Source organism: Archocentrus centrarchus, chromosome 19, assembly GCF_007364275.1.
Source record: "Archocentrus centrarchus isolate MPI-CPG fArcCen1 chromosome 19, fArcCen1, whole genome shotgun sequence".
In the NCBI taxonomy this organism is placed as follows: domain Eukaryota; kingdom Metazoa; phylum Chordata; class Actinopteri; order Cichliformes; family Cichlidae; genus Archocentrus; species Archocentrus centrarchus.
The window spans coordinates 27,740,524-27,759,780 of record NC_044364.1 but is presented as its reverse complement, the minus strand read 5'-3'; the positions used below and the strand labels follow the sequence as shown (position 1 = coordinate 27,759,780).

At 38.8% G+C, this 19,257-nt stretch overlaps 1 protein-coding gene across 1 annotated transcript in view; it reads right to left on the bottom strand.

Moving 5' to 3' along the window:
- The window catches only part of LOC115798681 (vesicle-fusing ATPase-like), a 34,451-nt gene extending 18,105 nt beyond the window's left edge, over nucleotides 1-16,346 (bottom strand). Inside the window, exons 1-8 of the mRNA XM_030755616.1 lie at nucleotides 16,243-16,346; nucleotides 10,106-10,191; nucleotides 9,099-9,195; nucleotides 7,298-7,337; nucleotides 3,747-3,913; nucleotides 3,467-3,574; nucleotides 3,209-3,284; nucleotides 2,630-2,785 (exon numbers count right to left, since the gene is read on the bottom strand). Coding sequence (XP_030611476.1) covers nucleotides 2,630-2,785; nucleotides 3,209-3,284; nucleotides 3,467-3,574; nucleotides 3,747-3,913; nucleotides 7,298-7,337; nucleotides 9,099-9,195; nucleotides 10,106-10,191; nucleotides 16,243-16,254 — 742 coding nt within the window. The 5' untranslated portion in view covers nucleotides 16,255-16,346. The remainder of the gene's footprint in view (nucleotides 1-2,629; nucleotides 2,786-3,208; nucleotides 3,285-3,466; nucleotides 3,575-3,746; nucleotides 3,914-7,297; nucleotides 7,338-9,098; nucleotides 9,196-10,105; nucleotides 10,192-16,242) is intronic.
- Nucleotides 16,347-19,257: the final 2,911 nt, after the last annotated feature.

Below are 19,257 nucleotides of genomic sequence, written 5' to 3'. Positions count from 1 at the left end.
GCAAAATGTTGGCATATGCCATAGTATGGTGGAGTATTATCTGTTAGTTATAATATTCAGGCTTAATATTTGTCTCTCTCCCTTCAGCCCCAGCCAGTCACAGCAGATGACCCCCCCTCCCTGAGCCTGGTTCTGCTGCAGGTTTCTTCCTGTTAAAGGGAGTTTTTCCTTCTCACTGTCACCAAGTATCTGCTCATAGGGGGTCATTCTGACTGTTGGGTTTTCTCTGTAATTATTGTAGGGTCTTTACCCACAATATAAAGCACCGTGAGAAGACTGTTTGTTGTGATCTGGCACTTTATAAATAACATTGAATTGAATTGAACTGAATATTCAAGTCTTTTAAAAAGGTTGAATAAGTTGGCTGTAACCTTCTTATCGAAATAAACTGAATGCATTATTTTGCTTAATTAAATGATATTATGGTTAATCAACTTTTAGTATCCTTTATGCAGACACCTCACTGATATAACTGATACTCAGCAGATAGATGGATGGCATTGCAGTGATAGTCTGGAAAGTTTTACTCAGCCAGTGCAGACCCTCCTGGTGTCGTGCACAACTCTTATCAATTCATGATGTTTCTATAGTTTCAGTACGAAAGTTAAAAGAAGCTGAATCAGGAATTTAGTTTTCTTAAGAAAACATTTCTGACCTTTCTTCATCAGCTCCACTGACGCGCTTACATATCACCTCAAAATGTCCAATATTTTGAGTTGTTATTCATTTTACATTAATGAATTTAATGACCAGGGAACATTAGTGTAAACCACTCTTCTGCAGCACTTAAGATTGCCTTTGATTTACTTCGTCTCCAAGAAGATCATGTGTGGAATCCGTGAGCCCTCCGCTCAGTGATATTTACAGTGTGGCTCTGTTAAATGGCCTTTTGCACCTGGTTAATGACATTTAGCTCAGACTAATTGAGAGGCTGCAGATAACCATCTGAGCTGCCATTTGGGCCCGCTGAGGGAAAAGCAGCTAGGCAGACAGGTGGGAATGGATAGATGAGGGGGTCGGCTTCTCTAGCAAGGTGGGGAAAAGTGATGTGGTTGTGTTCGGGTTTGGGAGAGAAAGCACTGAAGCTTCTGTCTGTCTGTTTCACCTCTCTGGGAGCAAAGGGGAGACAAGGTGAAGCTCTCAGACAGACACACACACATATAACGTGTGACGCACACATGCACACTGCCGCTCTGTCAGCACCTGCACCCCCGTGCCTGCCAATTATCGCTTTACCTACAGCTGGGTGCTCTATCAGGACGTGCCATCTCATTAGAATGGCCAGCTGGCCACAGCCAAAGGCCAATCCCCGCACACAACCAACTGGGTAAAGGTCAGCTCACATACTGCTGGACATTGCTGCAAGCTCTTAGCTCTGTGGGTATGGCGAGTCTGAGAAACTTAAGTGTGTATTTGCCCAGCTCTGGAAGTCCTTACAACAGGTTTTCACAAGACTCTTAGCTTCTAGGAGCAAGGATTAGAACAGATGTGTGCGAATGTGTGTGGGAAGCCAGGGTTTGTGTATTAGTCACAAAGAAGACTGCCTGATTGCTTTCATTAGAATGAACTCCTTTTGGCAAGTGAATCATCATTGTAATCTGACAGCTGTCAAAGATTTATTAATGAGAGGGGATAGCAGGGATTTTAGTCACGGTCATGGCACCCACAAAGGACACTGCTTTGATTGTTCGCTCATTGTGGGCGTCGCTGATTCAGGTAATGCTGCTACAGAGGAATTATTCAACATTATGTTTGTGTTACGTCAACCAAAGGATTTAAACGCAAGCTGAATATAATAACTGAAAACACTGACTATATTTAGCAGACATCAGTAATCTCTTCAACCTGATGAAGAGTGGAAAAAATGCTCTGTGAGAGAAAAACAATGATTATTACAACTGATTTCTTTTCTTCTGCTCATTTTGGTTAACATTTGTCAAGTAACTATGTGGACAGATGTACTCATATCCAATGACGATCACGTTTTCTGACTTCTTGGATTTATTTAGAGAAGCCTCTCAGGCATTTATGAAGCAAATGTCTTTTTACAGGAAGCCACAGAGTGTAGCTGCAGATGACTGGCACTAATTATTAGTGAAGGTTTAAATGAGTTAACCCTGAAACTGACTCCTTATTGCTCACTGACCAAAGTTTAGTAGACTTATCTATTCATGTCACACACTGACTGTTTATACAAAGATGGATGAAGCCACCGTCACTTCTTTTGAAGCCTTGGCAATATTAGAAGTGACTAGACACAGTTGATCACAAATAAGTCGTGCTGGGGGAAAAAAAGCTATAATGCTTTATCAATTATTCCACTTTAAATGGGATGATAATTCATGAACTGAGCACCACGTTAGGTCAAAGAAGAGCAGAAACTCTCAGTCAAATCAATTTCATCAGAAAACTGTTTAATGAAATCAGAGATGAAGTGGGTCATTTTCTCACAGGCCTCCATAAAACTAGACTTATGAGAATGCAAGCCTCAGATAAAAATGTGAAAATGAAAATGTCCTCATTGCTCAAACCATCGTCTGACTTTAACCATGGCAGTATATGAAGTGGAAGAGGAGGCACAAACAGATTAATAAGTGACGGCAAAACAGAGACCAAAAGGAGGCCTCACCCATCTTTTCAACGAGGTCTGGAGGGAACACTCGGGAGGCGAAGGCCCTGCGGAAGATGTCGGAAAACTCCTTGTCGAGGCCGCCAATACCCATCTTCTCAAAGTTCCAGTCTGGGCTGATAATGGACTGGCGCGACTCTCGGGTCCTAGATTTCCCTGCATAATAAAAGGAAAACAAATTTCACTCCCTACTATTATGTGTACAACACTACACTTCCCTTTTCCTTCTTCTTATCATCTTTGATGCTGCAAACTTTATTTTGACAGTAAAGTTCATTTGAGGCTAAAAAAGGTCACTTTAAACTGTCATTGAGAAGGTTTTTATTTCTGTAATTAATGTTAATGTATTGCAGCAATGACATAAAGGTAAACTGCATATGAGGCAGCCAATGTCCCATCAGAATGTCTGCCAAAAGCTAAAAAGTGTGTGTAGTGTGCCCCCTTGTGGTACTTTAGAGAATCCCTTTAAAAATATGTAGTGTAACAGGTGTAACAGGTGTAGTGGTTATAGTAGACAAAACTGCACTGGTTGTTAAGTTTAGGTTGTTACTTGAGAATAAGAGAATGTGTGAAACTCACCAGCCAGGAATACAGACGAGCTCTCTGACTTCTCAAAAACCACCTGACTGTTTGCCACCAACAAACCGATGTCAGTCTCAAGAGAGAAGCAAAAGTAAGAAGATATTTAAGTTTGAGACACAGTAAAATTAGCTACCCTGAGACATTCAGCTGCAGCAGAATGTAAGCACCAGGGGGCGGCTTACAATAACACCTACCATAATATATGCAAAACCATTTCAGTGTATAAAGAGTAGGCACGATAAGGTGTGAACATACCTTCTGTTTCTTCCCAGAAATGTTTCCTCCCATCAGGATGCTGGGGTCCATGGCCTCCATGTACTTAACCACCAAGATGAAAAGCTTATCACAGAAGCTAAACACAAGCTGTTTAACAAAAGGAGAAAACAACCACAAGCACGTTTAAATAAACAATTTTAACACCTTTTCTCATAAATTTATGTATGAACAGGTGCTATTCAGTTTAAAATAAAAATGAAACAGTTTTTGATGACAGCCTTTAAAGTGGCACACAGTTAAACATTAAAGCCAAAAGCACCTGCTGGCCAACACTGAAGGCCTGGCTGTTGAATTTCTCGAGGAACTCTGGGGCCATCATGTCTGTGTCATAGGACCTGGTGTCTGCCTGCTTCTTCTGCAGGAAGTCGATTTCCACCGTCATGGTGCTTATGCACTGTTTGGTCTTGTCAAACTTGTAATTTGATACTGGGGGGGGACAAACAGAAGGAAGGAAGCATCTTATGTTAACCTGGATTCCTTCTCATTGGACAGTCTGCATGCCGTAGATTCTGTTGACTTCCACAGCCTGCTGCAGTGTTATGTAAGGGAAACTAAAGCTGACAGTGTAGTTGGTTTCATTGAGGACAGTAGAGCAAGCTGAAAACACATTAACATAAACCATCTTCACACATTAGACAATATTGGGGAATCAGGTTGAGACTGTGTCCAAACAGGAGATCAGAGCTCGGCTCTGACTGCAGAAACTACAAGCGTGCTGCAGATGGCAGGACTCACTGCTGTGAACTCTAGATATTACTCGCTCTATTCTCACATCGGTTTAATCAGACTTTTTATATGAGCATTGTAGTGGGGAGCTGGCAGGTTACAGACAGAGCTTGTATTTTCAAATACAGCCAGAAAGGTTAGTAGTAGTATAACTATGGTGGCCTTTCCTGCAGTTTTTGCGGTGGACGGGTGAATGTGTCCTCACAGGGCCTACTAACAGATCTGATTGAAAATAAAATATCTATTAATAAAGTGATCTTTAATTAAAGTAGGTTTTTAAAATGTAGGCACAGTACAACATAGTAGTACAATGCTTTTTCCCATGTTAAAGTATGGACCATCGGCCAAGTGATCAGCTGACATGGAGATTTTTGTTGATTGGATTCATTGTTACAAACACGGCTAGTAAGAAAAAAAGCCTTATACGCAGTTTTTGTGTGTTTAGTTACTGCGTTATCAGTTATTCCAGTTATGTTGTGTCGGTCTCTCATTGTTATTATTAGTTTGAGATATGAATTACACACGTTGTCTGGTATTGAGATTTGGCCACCATGACTGAGATGGCTGTGGCCGCTAATGGCCTCGTGCCACCGTTACTGTTTGTGGCTTCGTCTGAGCTTAATGAGAATAAAGCTGTAATATGACCAGTGAGTGGAGGTCGGGAATTGAAACGTTTGCTCAAAATCTCTGCCTTCTTACTTGCACTGGAGTGTGCCACAGGATTTAGTATACCACTTCTACTTATCTACTTTTCTGTTTAAACCACAGAACTCACTGTCTGTGTGACCATGCGATACACTGAAGCGGTAAACAAATTTCTGTCCTCAGGTCGCTGTGTTCTTTGAATAAAAAGTAACAATAATATAAAAGAAAATATACATACAGACACACATATACATAACTGAATAAAATAAACACTATACACCAACAGTAACAGAGTGCTGTTACAAAGAGTTAGCTCAAATCTGTATGTTTGAAATTTTTTACATTGAGAACAATATTCTTAATCTATTTGATCCTCATAAAGTGTGATGGACAACACTTTCTACCAAACTCAGGTCCTGCTCGCTGTTTTTTCATCGTAGTCTAATATTTTTAGTCCAATCAACGAGTTCTGAGCTTTAAAGAGAAAAGCAAACCGTGCAATACACCAAAGTGATACAGAAAAATCCTGTGGCACGTTCTGGTAAAAGAAAGAACACAGAGAGTTTAAACTATCCTTCCAAATCCTGACTTTCACTCACTGGTCCTATATAGGAATTGCAGTTTTATTCACGTAAAGCCAAGCTGTACCTTCCTTTAAACAGCTACAGCCTGACACCATTAGTAGCCACAGCCATCTCAATCACGGTGGCCCATTACTAGCCACCCTCAATACCAGACATCGTGTGTAATTCACATCTCAAACTAATAATAACAATGAGAGACCGACACAACATAACTGGAATAACTGATAGTGCTGTATCTAAACACAAACACCAACATGAACACTCCCATGAGCCTTTGCTCTGACGGCGCCTCCCCTTGACTGTCACTATAGCTTGAAGTACACTGGCTGGGTGCGCTGTCGCTAGTCCTGTCTGCGTCATATTTGGAGCGTGCAATGCAGACAAGACGTTTGAGCATGCAAGCATGACAAGTGTAAACAGAAAACAGCCACACAAGTCAACAGCCAATTATTTAACTATTATTACTGTTTCCCAATAATAATAATTAATTAATGCAACTAAAAAAAAACTATATTACAGCATCTGTTTGGAAAGGCTGGGACACTGAATAAAATGTAATACAAACAGAATCATGATGTGCAAAAGCAGAAGTCAAGTTTGCAAAGCTGTGCTGCCATGTTTTAAAGAGGAGGCTTTCTCCTGGCAACACTTCCAAACAAGCCATCCCTGTTCAGTCTTTTTCTAATTCTACTGTCAGCAGTTTGAACACTTCACATGCTAACTGAGCCCTGTACAGTCTGAATGATCCAGACCAGCAAACTGACAGATTGTTTGCTTTGATGGGGGTGGTCAGGATTGCTGACTATCAATTAATCAAGTTCATGTGATTAGCAGATCACATCTATTATTTAACTTCTTAATTCCTATGGAAGCAGTAAGAGTGTACTTAATTTTTCACATACTGCTTCTGCACTGGGCTCAGTTTTTGTTAAATAATTAATGACACTGTAATATGTCATGTTTTGGAGTTCATCTGAGATTGTTTTTACCTCATCAGGTTATTTTTATTTATGCGCTGATACGTAAAACCTTAAAATTTAAAGAGGTGTCCTTTCTTTTTACCACGATTGCACATGCTGCTATATCGATCTACTAGTATCTCTCTCTTCTATAGTCTGATTATACTCAGTTAAATGCTAACAAAACAGCTGGGTCAGAGCTCATTAGTACATGTAGACAGGTAACCACATCACCAGTGCTTTTTCAGGCGGCAGTTCCTTCGGCCACAGCAGGCAGCTCTGAATTAGATGATCCATCATTCCCTTTCACCTTAAACTGAATGTTTTCAAACTCCTGCTAATGGCTCATTATGGAAACGAGATATTCTGTAAGTAGCTAGCTTCTACAGTCTGGTGATATTTCCACTGCTGCCAGGTAATCAGGAAAATTACACCCACAATTTGCCCACATTAATCATATCACGGTTACTAGAAGATCCTGCTCCCACATTTCTATTCATTATGAAAATGATTACCGTAAATACATGGCAGGTTTAAACAGCAAGACAGTGATTGTTCCTTTGATCGGAGATAAAACGAGTAAGGGCTTTGCTGCTTTTCAAGGGGATGTCAGATTTTACAACTATATAATGGCATTTTTTTTCCAATCAGTGGATTATATTTGGATTCCACCTCCTCATTCCTGAAAGGGGTTAACCCTATATATATATACATATATATTATATATTAAGAAAGGAAGCGAAAAACATAACCGGAGCGCTGTAACAGGCAGCATGCATGGTTCTGCACATGCGCAGTTTTTTTTTGACAGTTTGGACATTTTGTTCTGCTGCCCCCAACTGGCCAAAAGTGCAAAACGTTACATAAAAATGAAGAAGATTAAACCTTCAGCTCACCTTCAACCTCTTGTCCAATTATTATGCCTGCCCATTTTCTCTGTGAACAAACAGAAGTGACTCATTTAGTTCCATGTGTATCATTTCCTCAGAAAAAGGAAACATTACAGCAATGAACTTGTTACCATTTAGCTGTAAATAAGGAAATAACATTTTATAGAAAGCTACAACGCAGAGGACAGCTACACTTCACAATAACATCACTACACATTCCACAGTGCAACACTCCTCTACAACATGGTCTTATTTCACATAGCTCCACAGAAATACATCACTCATGTGTCTGATGGGCAACTGACTATTTTTATTTGAGATTTTAATTAGAATTGGTTTCCATGTCTTACATGGGTCATTCAGTAAGTATAAGTCTTGTGGCAAAAATAAGGCCATCTTGAGGAGGTTGCAGTAGTACCTGTGTGCGGTTGTGGCTGCCAAGTTTACAGATGAAGGAAGAGCAGGCAGAGACAGGCAAGGCAAAAAGAGGGAAAAAAGCAGGAACAGACAGATTGAGACAAAAAAAGATCCCTGCAAAGAGCTCTCATCTACCACGCAGGACAGCTTACAAGTTATCAGAATATCAGCTCACAAACTGCTACACAACAATGTGCTTTGTTCAACACCATCAAATGTTCTCAGGTGTTTTAATCATTTAAAAAAAAAAAAAAAAGGTGGCTATCACCTATAAATGTATTTCAAAGACAGAAAGAGGTGTGGTATTTATTTGAACAGTTTAGGAATCATATTCTTGATGGTTTTTGATGTTGTAGAGCTAATTTATCAAATTTTAAAAATATACTGATATAAAAGTGATGGACAATAGTAGAATAGGTGTTGCATTACTTAACAGTTTCTTCAGTAAAGCCATGCCAGTGTTAGTATCTCTCCTTGAGCTTACTATCAAAGTTCTCCTGCAGCTGGTCCAACAATAAGTCAAAGTTCGAAGCTGCATGTTAAACTTAATGATAAAATTAATTGAATTCTCATTTTAAGGTCACTAGTTTGCAAAAGCATGCAAAGAAAGAAACTGCTCTTTTCAAAGACTCCATCGAAGAAAAAGCTACTTCTACCTCACAGTTACTTCCAATTACTTTGTGAGACTTTTGCATTTGAATGCATTAGTTTGGACCGAAACAAACCCATTAAAACTCTAAATGGTTTTAGTTTCTATGCTGGTCGGCTTGGTCATGTGACTACTTCCATCTACTGCAGGGTAACGCACTGGGGTTCGGGAAGTCATACAAACCGCTCTCAAAGACACTGAGCTATTCCTTACTGATGAAAACACTTTACTCAGTCAGAAAAAGTTGTTTCACCAAGTTTCCTGAAAACTACAGCAGCTGCTGACAGAGAAAACTGCTGCCTTTAAATATATTTCATATCATATATATCATACTGTGTCCTTATTTAACAGGAGCAGTGTGTGAAAGTGCAGATTCAGGTTGTTTGGAAATAGACTTAAACCCCTTCCCAGATTGATGGGCAGCAAAAATTGCTTCTCAAAGATCACTGCTGATGTTTTTTCCTCTGTGGTCTCGTGATAACACACAACTGAACTCTGGCTGCTTCATTTTTCACACACTGCTTCTGCATTTGGCTCAATTTTGACGGCACAGCGTCATATGTAATATTTTGTAGTTCATCTGAGTTTTATTTACCTAATTTTGAGACCTGCTAAGGACCAGGTATGTAAAACCTTAGATTTTAAAGAGGGGGAACTTTCTTTGACTGTATCTGCAGGAAATGCATCAAGTAACCAAGTAATCATGACAAGTTTCAGAAGCTCTCAAACGTCTGAGCCTACCTGTGCCTGACTGAAGGCGATGGTGTTGATGTTCACACTGGGATGTGTCTTCCAGGTGAAAACATATTTGTGGGCTGAATTGCGCACAATCACGTGTCTGCATTGAGATGAAAAATCAGAAGGAAAGAATTTGGTGCTGTGAGCGACTGTCGAGCCAAAATTAAGATTATGATTATGAATATATGACAGTAATATTGGTGTGTGCACTTTATTAACTTTATTACTTTATTTATATATATATATATATATATATATATATATATATATATATATATATATATATATATATATATATATATATATATATATATATATATATATATATATATATATATATATATATATATATAATATTATAAACTGCATATTCATACTATTTTCCAGATAAATTACCTCAACTGGAGGTATAAATGAATATAGAGGCAAAGGAGGATTACTATGAAGTCAGTCATGTAAAATATTTTCTCTTGATAAATATAGAAATTTATATTACAATGTAATGTGTAACATGTTTGACTACCATGCATAGAAGCACCCATCCAACACTGAACATTTTTATGGTATTTGTAAGTGATAAAAATATAACTATATATTCAGATATGGTGACCAATCTTTCTAAAGACTGTACTTACAATCTGATTTCTGCGTTTACAAACAAACCAACTGAAGGGAGAATTATTAAGAACCCTCTCTGAACTTTATCAGCCAGATCTCCTTTGAAAAAGAGATTCAAATCTCAAAGGCTTTCCTGGTTCAATAAGGAGTAAATAAATCTAAATAAATAAGTAAAATAAAAAACATCTATATTTTGAGATTGTAAGTTCATTCTTGTACTTGTAAATGGTCATTTATCAATGTAACAAAAACATCTTATCGTGTTTATCAGACCCTTAAGTCTCCATGACGGCACAAACGCCACAGATATACAAACATCCATCTCTACACATAAACACCCCAACTTAACAAACACACAGTTTGGGTAGATGCACATCAAAAATCCAACTTACTGTTCAGAGGGTTGATCCTTGTCGTTGATGATGGCACAGTTGGTGAGCGACAATTCGTCTGTCGGGCATCGAGCCGCCTGCATCACCTGAGCACAGAAAAAAAAAAAGTGACTTCACTTAAAAAGAAAAAACATTTCATCTCTTTGAGGTGCTTGTTTTGTCTACTTGTAGAAAACCTCAGGGCACAAATTTTAATGTCGGTCAACTATTATTTCACAACTCTAATTTGAATTATGTTGAGTTTTGAAAACCAACCAATTTAAAAGTAGGGCTCAGTGATATGGACCAAAAATAATATCTCAATATTTTTTAGCTGAATGGCGTTATACGATATATATCTCGATATTTTTCTTCCCAAAAGGTATAAACAAAAAGGAACTTCTGAGTCAAAGCTACACGTCCCAAATGTCACACAGTCACTTTTATTAACAGTTAGCTGTAGACGTACATGAGAAATTGCTCAAAAATAAACTATTGGCACATTTTATTCAAATAAATGAATGCTTTTTCCTCCATAACAAAAGACTTAGAGCTGTGCTATTAAAATGTAAACAAAAACAAAGATACAGAGCAAAAATAGCAAAAGGCTGACTTATTCTTTAAAAAGCCAGTCTGCAGTGAAGCAGAATTCAAGCAGTGTTTCCTCCTGTGTGTACTCCTGTACATCTAGTACTCTGTGCAAATAAGACATGTAAACAGACTGAATATATGCGCTGACGTATCACAGCAACGGGCCCAGCCGCTCAATGGCCTGCATCCACATGGCTGCATCACGAACATACAAAAAAGACCCACTTCTGCTATTAAGGTCACATGACTTATGGTACAGACAACAGCCAGGTACTCTTGTGGGTCCAGGCGATGCCAAAGCGTACCAACGGACGCACTACGAAGGCTGTACGTACACAAAACACAGCGATAGCGGAGGATTTCAGGTTTCCAAAACTCTCCAAAAGTTGCAGACATCACCGGAAAAAAGCCGCTAAATTTGTCGCTAGTTGCTTTTAGGGAAAAAAAAAGTCGCCAGAGGGATCTGAAAAGCCGCTAAATTTAGGGAGAGAGGCGGGGCAGTGTGAAGCTGTGCAGAGAAACTGGGAGAGAAAGGTGAGCTGGTGGATCTACAAGTATGATTGTAACGCAACTATACTGATATAAATGATATTGTCTCATCTTATATCGTGTATGAAAATATATTGATATTTTTTAAAAATTTGATATATTGCCCAGCCCTACCTCTACCCCAGTAACCTTAATGTATTCACTGTTCATTAATTCAGTGTGTGTGACTAATATACTTTAATACATGATGAAGTAAAAACCAATTTAAAAGTGATAAAAATTCCCAACAGTACAAATATATATATACAATTGTGGGATTTGTAAAAATATTTGTGTACACCATATAGATGCTGGCCCTCACAGTGTTCTAGGCAATGCATATGCAAATTTTCATCCAGCTTGGTCCACTCATCTAGGAGGACATAGGGAACGCACAAATATAACACAGAGACGGCCCAAATTAGGCCCCAAGCAGAACGTGATCTGGAGCCCCCGCCTCCAGCTGAACCATCAACAGCCACCCGTCTGAGCACCGCCAATATTCAGTGTATGTTGTCCATGCTTGATTGAAACACCATTACTACTGAAGCTGGCAGCCGGTGCATTTACAAAATACGTGCTAAAGGGCACAACAGTCAAAATTTAACACAACAAACTGAGTCTTGTTTATTTAAATATTCATTCACAAATAAATATTTAAATAAACAAACTGAGTCTTGTTTATTTAAATATTTATTTGTGAATGACTTGTAAATAAAACCTAGCGCTACGCCAGCTTCCAGCTTTGTTTGACAGTGTGCAGACCAAAGCAGATGGCACTAACACCCAGAAAGCTTAAAAGTGAAAGAAACATCCGAACTTTAAGAGGTTTTTCTAACTACACACTCCAAACACACTAATATGTCACAAATCTCTCAAAGCTCAGTATCAATATCACTGTGTCTCATTGGCTGCTGTCATTCCCACAACTTTCACCTGTTGTTCAGCAACCAAAAATGTTGCCATTTGATTTTTTGATTGTTTAATGTGGTGCTTTTTTCCAACCAATAGGAAAGGGGATGTATGGGATTATACTTATGTCAAAAGTCATGCATAACGGGAGCAAATAATTTAATTTTGGGAGCGCAGAAATTACTGCAGCCCACCTGCGGTACCTTCACGGCCCATAAGGGTGGTTGGTTGGTTGGGGGGAATCACAGGTCTATGCTATAACATACAGTCAGTTTCTTTTCCAATTGAAGCAGTTTTTATTTAAAAGAATAGCTGCCATGGTAACAACGTCACCATCCGGTCTTTAAATCTGACGTCATTTCCGGGTCCAAATGTTCCTAAATAAACAGCAATGGCATAACCAATGACTGTTTACTGTTAAAGATGACTGTAACATACCTTAACTTTCTCATCGGTAAAATGACAGCCGAGTGTGTTTTTTTTAGTTGGATCGGTTAAAACAACCAGGGACACAGCATTGTGGCATACTGATCACGTGACAGTTTGGACCCGGAAATGGAATTCTACGTCATCACTTAACAACCGGATTGGTCTAAGTTTAAGTATACCTGGTGATGTCACAGTCCTCTGGAATGTCACCACAATTCAAACAAACAGTGACATCATCTGAGAGGTCACATTGACTCACCATGTGATTCCCTGGGTTTTTAGAAAAGCTGGACAGCTCATCAGCTCAAACACGAGAAAATCTCAGTCACCAAATCCTGCGCAGGGTTTGGAGTCCCAGCAGCACAGCTGAACAACCCACCACTGCGACTGAGAGTTATCACAGGTAAAATATGATCCAACTCAAGGTGAGTTAGATGATGATCTTCCTGAGCCCAGAGGCTTGGAACAACAGAGAGAAACGCAGAACATGTCAGACCAACCCACCTCTGCGACTGAGAGAAATGCCTGTGAGACACAGGAGCTCTCTAGGAGGGCAGTCTTGCTCCCTCTGACAGATGCATTTCAGGAGAGGAAACAAGAAAAAAGAAAAAGAAAAAAAAAAAGAGAAATAAGATGGAAAGTAGAGAGCAAGAAAATACTGACCAGGAAGTCATCAGATCAAACCTGGCCTCTCTGACAGATGGAAGTCAGAAGAGGAAAGAAGGAAAAAGAAAGAAGCAGCAAAGAAGAAAGCGAGAAAATACTGACCAGATGCTTGTTCCCAGAAATTTTGGAGGAGATATTTCAATCTACAGTTATCTAACTGAGATAGATGCTCCTTAAAAAGTTTATTCTGGAGTCAGAGCTCTTGTCCTGTCTGTTGGCCGAGGATCAACTGCAGGACTGCAATTCTACAAACTTCTTCCATGGTCTGACACCCCTATTTAAAAGGATAACATAACATAACCTGCTATTTCCACTCAGCAGTTAAAGTGGGATTTGGCAGGTAGGGGAACCCAAGACTGGGTGTAGAGGTGCATCACGGGGAAATGAAACAATTTCCCAAAAGTGGCACAATGATTTGTGCCATTTCCTGCTCTTTGTGAATTTAGAGAACTGAATTCAGCAGTATAAGCAGATATTATATGTGCTGTCATGGCTGTATTCCAACCCTTATAAACAGGGTAAAGGTGGTGTAAAAGCTACAACTTGATGAGTCAAACTAAACAGCATCATCAGCTGAAATTTAAATTGATGACTGCTCTGCTCCAGTAGTTCTCAATCATTCTCCACTTCAGAAGGTGAAGGTTCACACCCCACACCCTGGGTTCGAATTAGATAAATAAAGGTGAATATTATTAGTGCAATGGCATCAGCAAACCCTCATTTTATTTTTGGCTTGTTTTTAGTTTACTGAAATCAAAATTTAACGAGACTAGTAAACATCTTTACTCATCAGTAGGCCTGAAAACTACCTATATTATGGCTTCAGCTGGAACAAGGATGTCTACAGTCCTCAGCCCAAATGTGTCACCTGCTTGAAAATATGAACACAAACAAGCTAAAAACATTTAAAAAAAAAAAAAGTGCTTCTGAGACAAACCTACTTCAAAAGAGCACCAGAGGTGGCAAAAGTACAGACATTCTGTACTTAAGTAGAAGGACAAGTACTTGTGTTAAAAAAAATACTGTGGTAAAAGTTGAAGTACTGGTTCACCTTCTTTACTCAAGTAAAAGTATAAAAGTACAGGCTCTGAAATGTACTCAAAGTAAGAAAGTAAAGGTAGATCTTTGGAGGACGTTTCTACCTGCTATTTTTGTGTAAAGCTAACTGAACCTCATTATATATTATTGTAATAATATAAAACAATACATGAGAATACGAACATTATTCCAATCTAAGTTTTAATTCTAATGAATGTACGCAGCTCTTCTTTTAGCTAGCAGATACACTGTGTGGCAAACTGCACACACTTTTTGTGTGTTTGCTGATATTTGTTGAGCATTTAGAAACGTTACATTTAAAATTACCTGCCACAGTTACTCCCTTTCTGCTCGCTCCTCTCCTCTAGCTAAGATGCTGGAAGTATTTCGAGCACAACTTACAGTCATCTGCCCTCAGTCTGGTCCCCGGTTAGCCCTGATTATAGCGCTATAAATGATACATAAATTATATGGTTTTGCCTCTTTAATCTATTTGTATGTGATAAGTCCCGGAGATGGAGGATACGCCAGTATGATTTTCTGTTAGGTGTTATTGTTCCTTCATTTAGGTTCAAATCGTCTGATGTTTGATGGAGCAGTGACCGGAAATAAAAACTTCTCTCAGACGTGTTAAACCTAAAGTAACGAGTCTGTTCTGAAAATGTAAGGAGTAGAAAGTACAGATATTTTTGTAAAATGTAGGGAGTAAAAGTAAGAAATAGTCAGAAAAATAAATACTCAAGTAAAGTACAGATACCTGAAAAATGTACTTAAGTACAGTAACAAAGTATTTGTACTTCGTTACTTCCCACCTCTGAAGAGCACTGAGTCAGAGACAGCAACTGGAGCAGTTGGATTGTGTGCACGTGTCTGATGGAGTGGAGTTACATCCTTATGTCTATGTAACACTGTTACAATAAAAACTGCACATTGCCAACGGGCTGTCACAGAAATAATAAAACAGTTGCACTCACACTGAGAACCTCTGCTTCTTTTCCACACAGAAACTGACCAGGAATCACTAAAGAACCTCTCGTGAGCACAATAGATAACCACCACAAACTACCTAGATACATACAATATATAATAAATCTTTAACTTATTAATTGGCCAGCAAACCTTAATACAGACACATGCAGGCTGGGTGTTTAAAAAAATTAAATAAAAAATAACCAAATGAATGCACAAACATTTAAAATTATGAGAAAACCCCCATAATACATCTAAAAACACCAGTCTTGGCCTACTTCAGGCATTTCGGGAACTACACTTTATTGTGCCTTTCAGATGTCCTGATAATCTCAGATTACTGATAAAGAGGCTGTGGTCACTGTATGTTGTTATTATTTCTGGGTGAGTTGGTAGAGAGAATATGACTCATGCTCAGCAGTATCACGATATTTCACGTGACACGGTAACTTCGGGGAGCTTTATGAAAAACAACCGTTCAATACGAAAGACTTGAGAGAATGAAAAAAATCGAAAAAGAGGGTGTCCAGGGGGAGTCCCCTACACTATAGCAAAAAAAATCACGGAATATACACGCCTTCATTTGATCAGAAACACGGTTTTTGGCAGACCGCTTCAGGAGGCTACAAACAGGTTAGCTCGGACTGTGTTGCTAGGCTATGATCCATCCTTTATCAGCAGTATTTTTGTATCGAGGCCAATAACACTGCTCATATATTCAAGTCAAGATGCTCAGCAGCCCAAACACTCCAAATGTTACTTATAGTAATTCAAAGAAACAACTGTAGTGAATGCTGAGCTAGAGTGGTCATAAGATACTCCATTTGTCTTCCGGGGTGCCTACGAAGTTCTGAATGACAACTGAACCTGCCACACAGGCTGCTGCTACGCTGGCTCACTCTCCGAGTACAAACACCCCGCCACCCCCACCCCCACAGGCCTCTAATGCCCGGTTTGGTATGCACTACTTTCCCTTCAAAGTGTTCTCGACTTAAAGGTTTAATATTCGCTTCAAATAAACTCACCCGCGTAGACATCGCTGTGTGTTCTGTTTTTTATCCTTCGGAAGAACACTGCATGAACCTTCCGTTTACAGAAGCTTCCGCACAAAATGACGTGTAAAATAGGCGGGATTGGTGCACGTGGCTTGGCGTCATCACGCCACGCTTCACGGAACGTGTAGGCTTCCGTAGCTGTCACATCAGAAACCCTCAAAAAATGGTTTTGGCCAGAAAAATCACATTTTAAATTATTTTTTCAAATTTTAAATCGATATATCAAGAGAATGTGTAGCCCCAAAGACGAGCATCAGACAAGGCTGCAATAGTTCTGTTATCATAATGATTGCTGAACTGTTGGCAGTTATGATGAAACAGTGAGATTTAAGGAATACATGTTTTAGGAAAACAGATACTAATAAGTTAGTTTGCGTATGATGCAGCATTGTCACTAAAACGATCAAAGAGAACTTCCCTTAGAACTGAAATCTATTAATTCGTTTTTTAAAGCCACAAATATAAACTAAAAATTGATGAATGTGAAATATTTGCTCTCCATCACTTATCACACTCAGTTTGTAACACAAAAGTAAAAAGAGAGACTAAACAGCTGGGCATTATTATCACTGGGAACAAAGAAATACGGGAGAAAGAAAATAGCCATTAAAATGTGGCTAAATCCATTTCAAAGTCATTGGAATTATTTTATTATTTGAGATGGAAAGTCTCTCAACAGTCATATATGTGGTATTCCCTTTAGAAGTTTTAGATAAAAGGATAAATAATGTAAGCTTTAATTTTACTTAGAAAAATAAATGTCCTTACATTAGAAGAGCTGATAAAGGATGGTGGTTTAAATGTTAGATTTTTTGGTTATGAATGGAGCTTTAAAGCTGAAAGGACTAAATTCCTTTCTTTGGACACAAAAAATTGTCCAGGATTCCCAATGCAATTTTTATTTAATGGGATGAATTGACTTTGTACTATATTGTGGCTATGATGTACTCAAACTAAGTGTTAGATTTACACCCAAAGTTTTTTTTCTGTTCTGAAACTTACCATACAAGCATAACTTTACACCACACAATACTCCACTGTGGAATAACAGGGAATAATTGTTTCTAGGAATGGGAATATGGCCTGTAATCCGTTTAACAGATAATTCAGGCAACCTTTTAAGTCATGAAGAATTTTGTGCAAAATTTTAATTTCCAGTACCCAGTAATGAACAAAATGATCAAAATGAACATGTTATGAACATAAAAAAAATGATGAAGATCAAACCAGTTCCTTATAAAACAATGATTCATTTCATGTTCTGGCATTGCCTCAGGATTAAGGCTACCAACTGCTGAACCTGCACCCTGGACTTTCTGTTCATAGATGTAAATATGCAAAGGTCAAGCTCCACATCAATGGATGGAAAAATGAACTGAATATTTTTTGTATTTTCTCCCTGCACCTGTTTTTCTTTAATGGACTGACATATACTTTTGAATAAAACACATTGTACACTGTGTCAACAGGTTATCAGTAAAACTAAATGTGTACACTAACTGGTTCCTATTGTAGACACGGTGAAGTTACCTGCTGAAGTTCAAACTGAGCATCAGAACAGGAAGGAAAAGTGATTTAATGACTTTGAACGTGGCGAGGTTGTTGGCACCAGACGGGCTGCTTTGAATGTTTCAAATCGCTGATCTTCCACACCATCATCTCTAGGAGAGAAGAGCATCTCTGAGCACACAACACATCAAACCTTGAAGCAGATGAGATACAGCAGCAGAAACCCACACTGGGTGCCACTCCTGTCAGCTAAGAATGGGGCACACAGGTTACAGTCCACACAGGCTCACCAACACTGGACACAAAGACTGGAAAAATGTGGCTATGATATTCAGACAGTAGGGTTAGAATTAGACATAAACAACACGAACACAGGGATCAATCCTGCCTTGTATCAATAGTTCAGGCTGATGGTGCTGGTGTAAGTGTGGGAGATATTTTTTTTTGGCACACTTTGGTGCCTTAGTACCAGCTGAGCATCATTTAAATCCCACAGTGTGAGTATTGCTGCTGATCACGCCCATCCCTTTTTGACCAGTGTACCCATCTTGATGGCTGCTTCCAGCAGGATTTCACCAAACTTCAAATCATCTCAAACTGGTTTCTTAAATCAGAATCAGAAATATTTTATTGATCCCGAAGGGAAATTCCAGAACACGACAGCGAGTTCTCTGTATTCAAACAGCCTCCACAGTCATCAGATCTTGATCCAGCACAGCACCTTTGGGATGTGGTGGAGCCAGAGTCGCATCATGAATGAACCTGCAGCAGCTGTGTGATGCTATCATGCAAATATGGGGCAAAACCTCTGAAATGTTTCCAGCAGCCTTTTGAAGCCACGCCACAAAAAACTAAAGCAGTTTGGAAGAAAAAAGGTGTACCTAATAAAGTGACCAGTGAGTGTATAGTCAGTCTGCTTTGGGAATTATAACTTTTTCACATGAAAAATATTATATATATGTTTGTTTGTTCATTGGTAACCTATGTCGATTAGATTAACAGTTCAAAGTACTTTATTTGGGACAATGTTACAATATGTTTGTTCTAGAAAAATCAAATAAGGATTCCCACAGTAATATTTCAGTCTCCAACTACGATACAGGTGCAATTCAATAATCATGTATTTTTGATAAATTTGGTGGTTTGTACCATACCGTCTCATCATTTAAAAATATTTTTTGCCTTCTTTAAAACAGCACAAACCTGTATTTATACACATGCTGAAAAACAATTAGCTTACAGTCCAAAGGCAAAGTATAATCTTTATTTCAGAAGTTGAAAATCTATAAAAAGAAAATGTAGAAATGCTGAGAGGGCATCTGAAGTCTCTCATAATGATGTAGTGTTTGACGTGTTGAATTCTTTTTAATGACAGCTTCAGCAATGACTTGTGCTTCTCATTTTTCTCCAGGAAAACAAAGTCTGAGGACTGCAGCATTAAGCAAAACTACTTACTGAGAATCACAGAAAAGCACC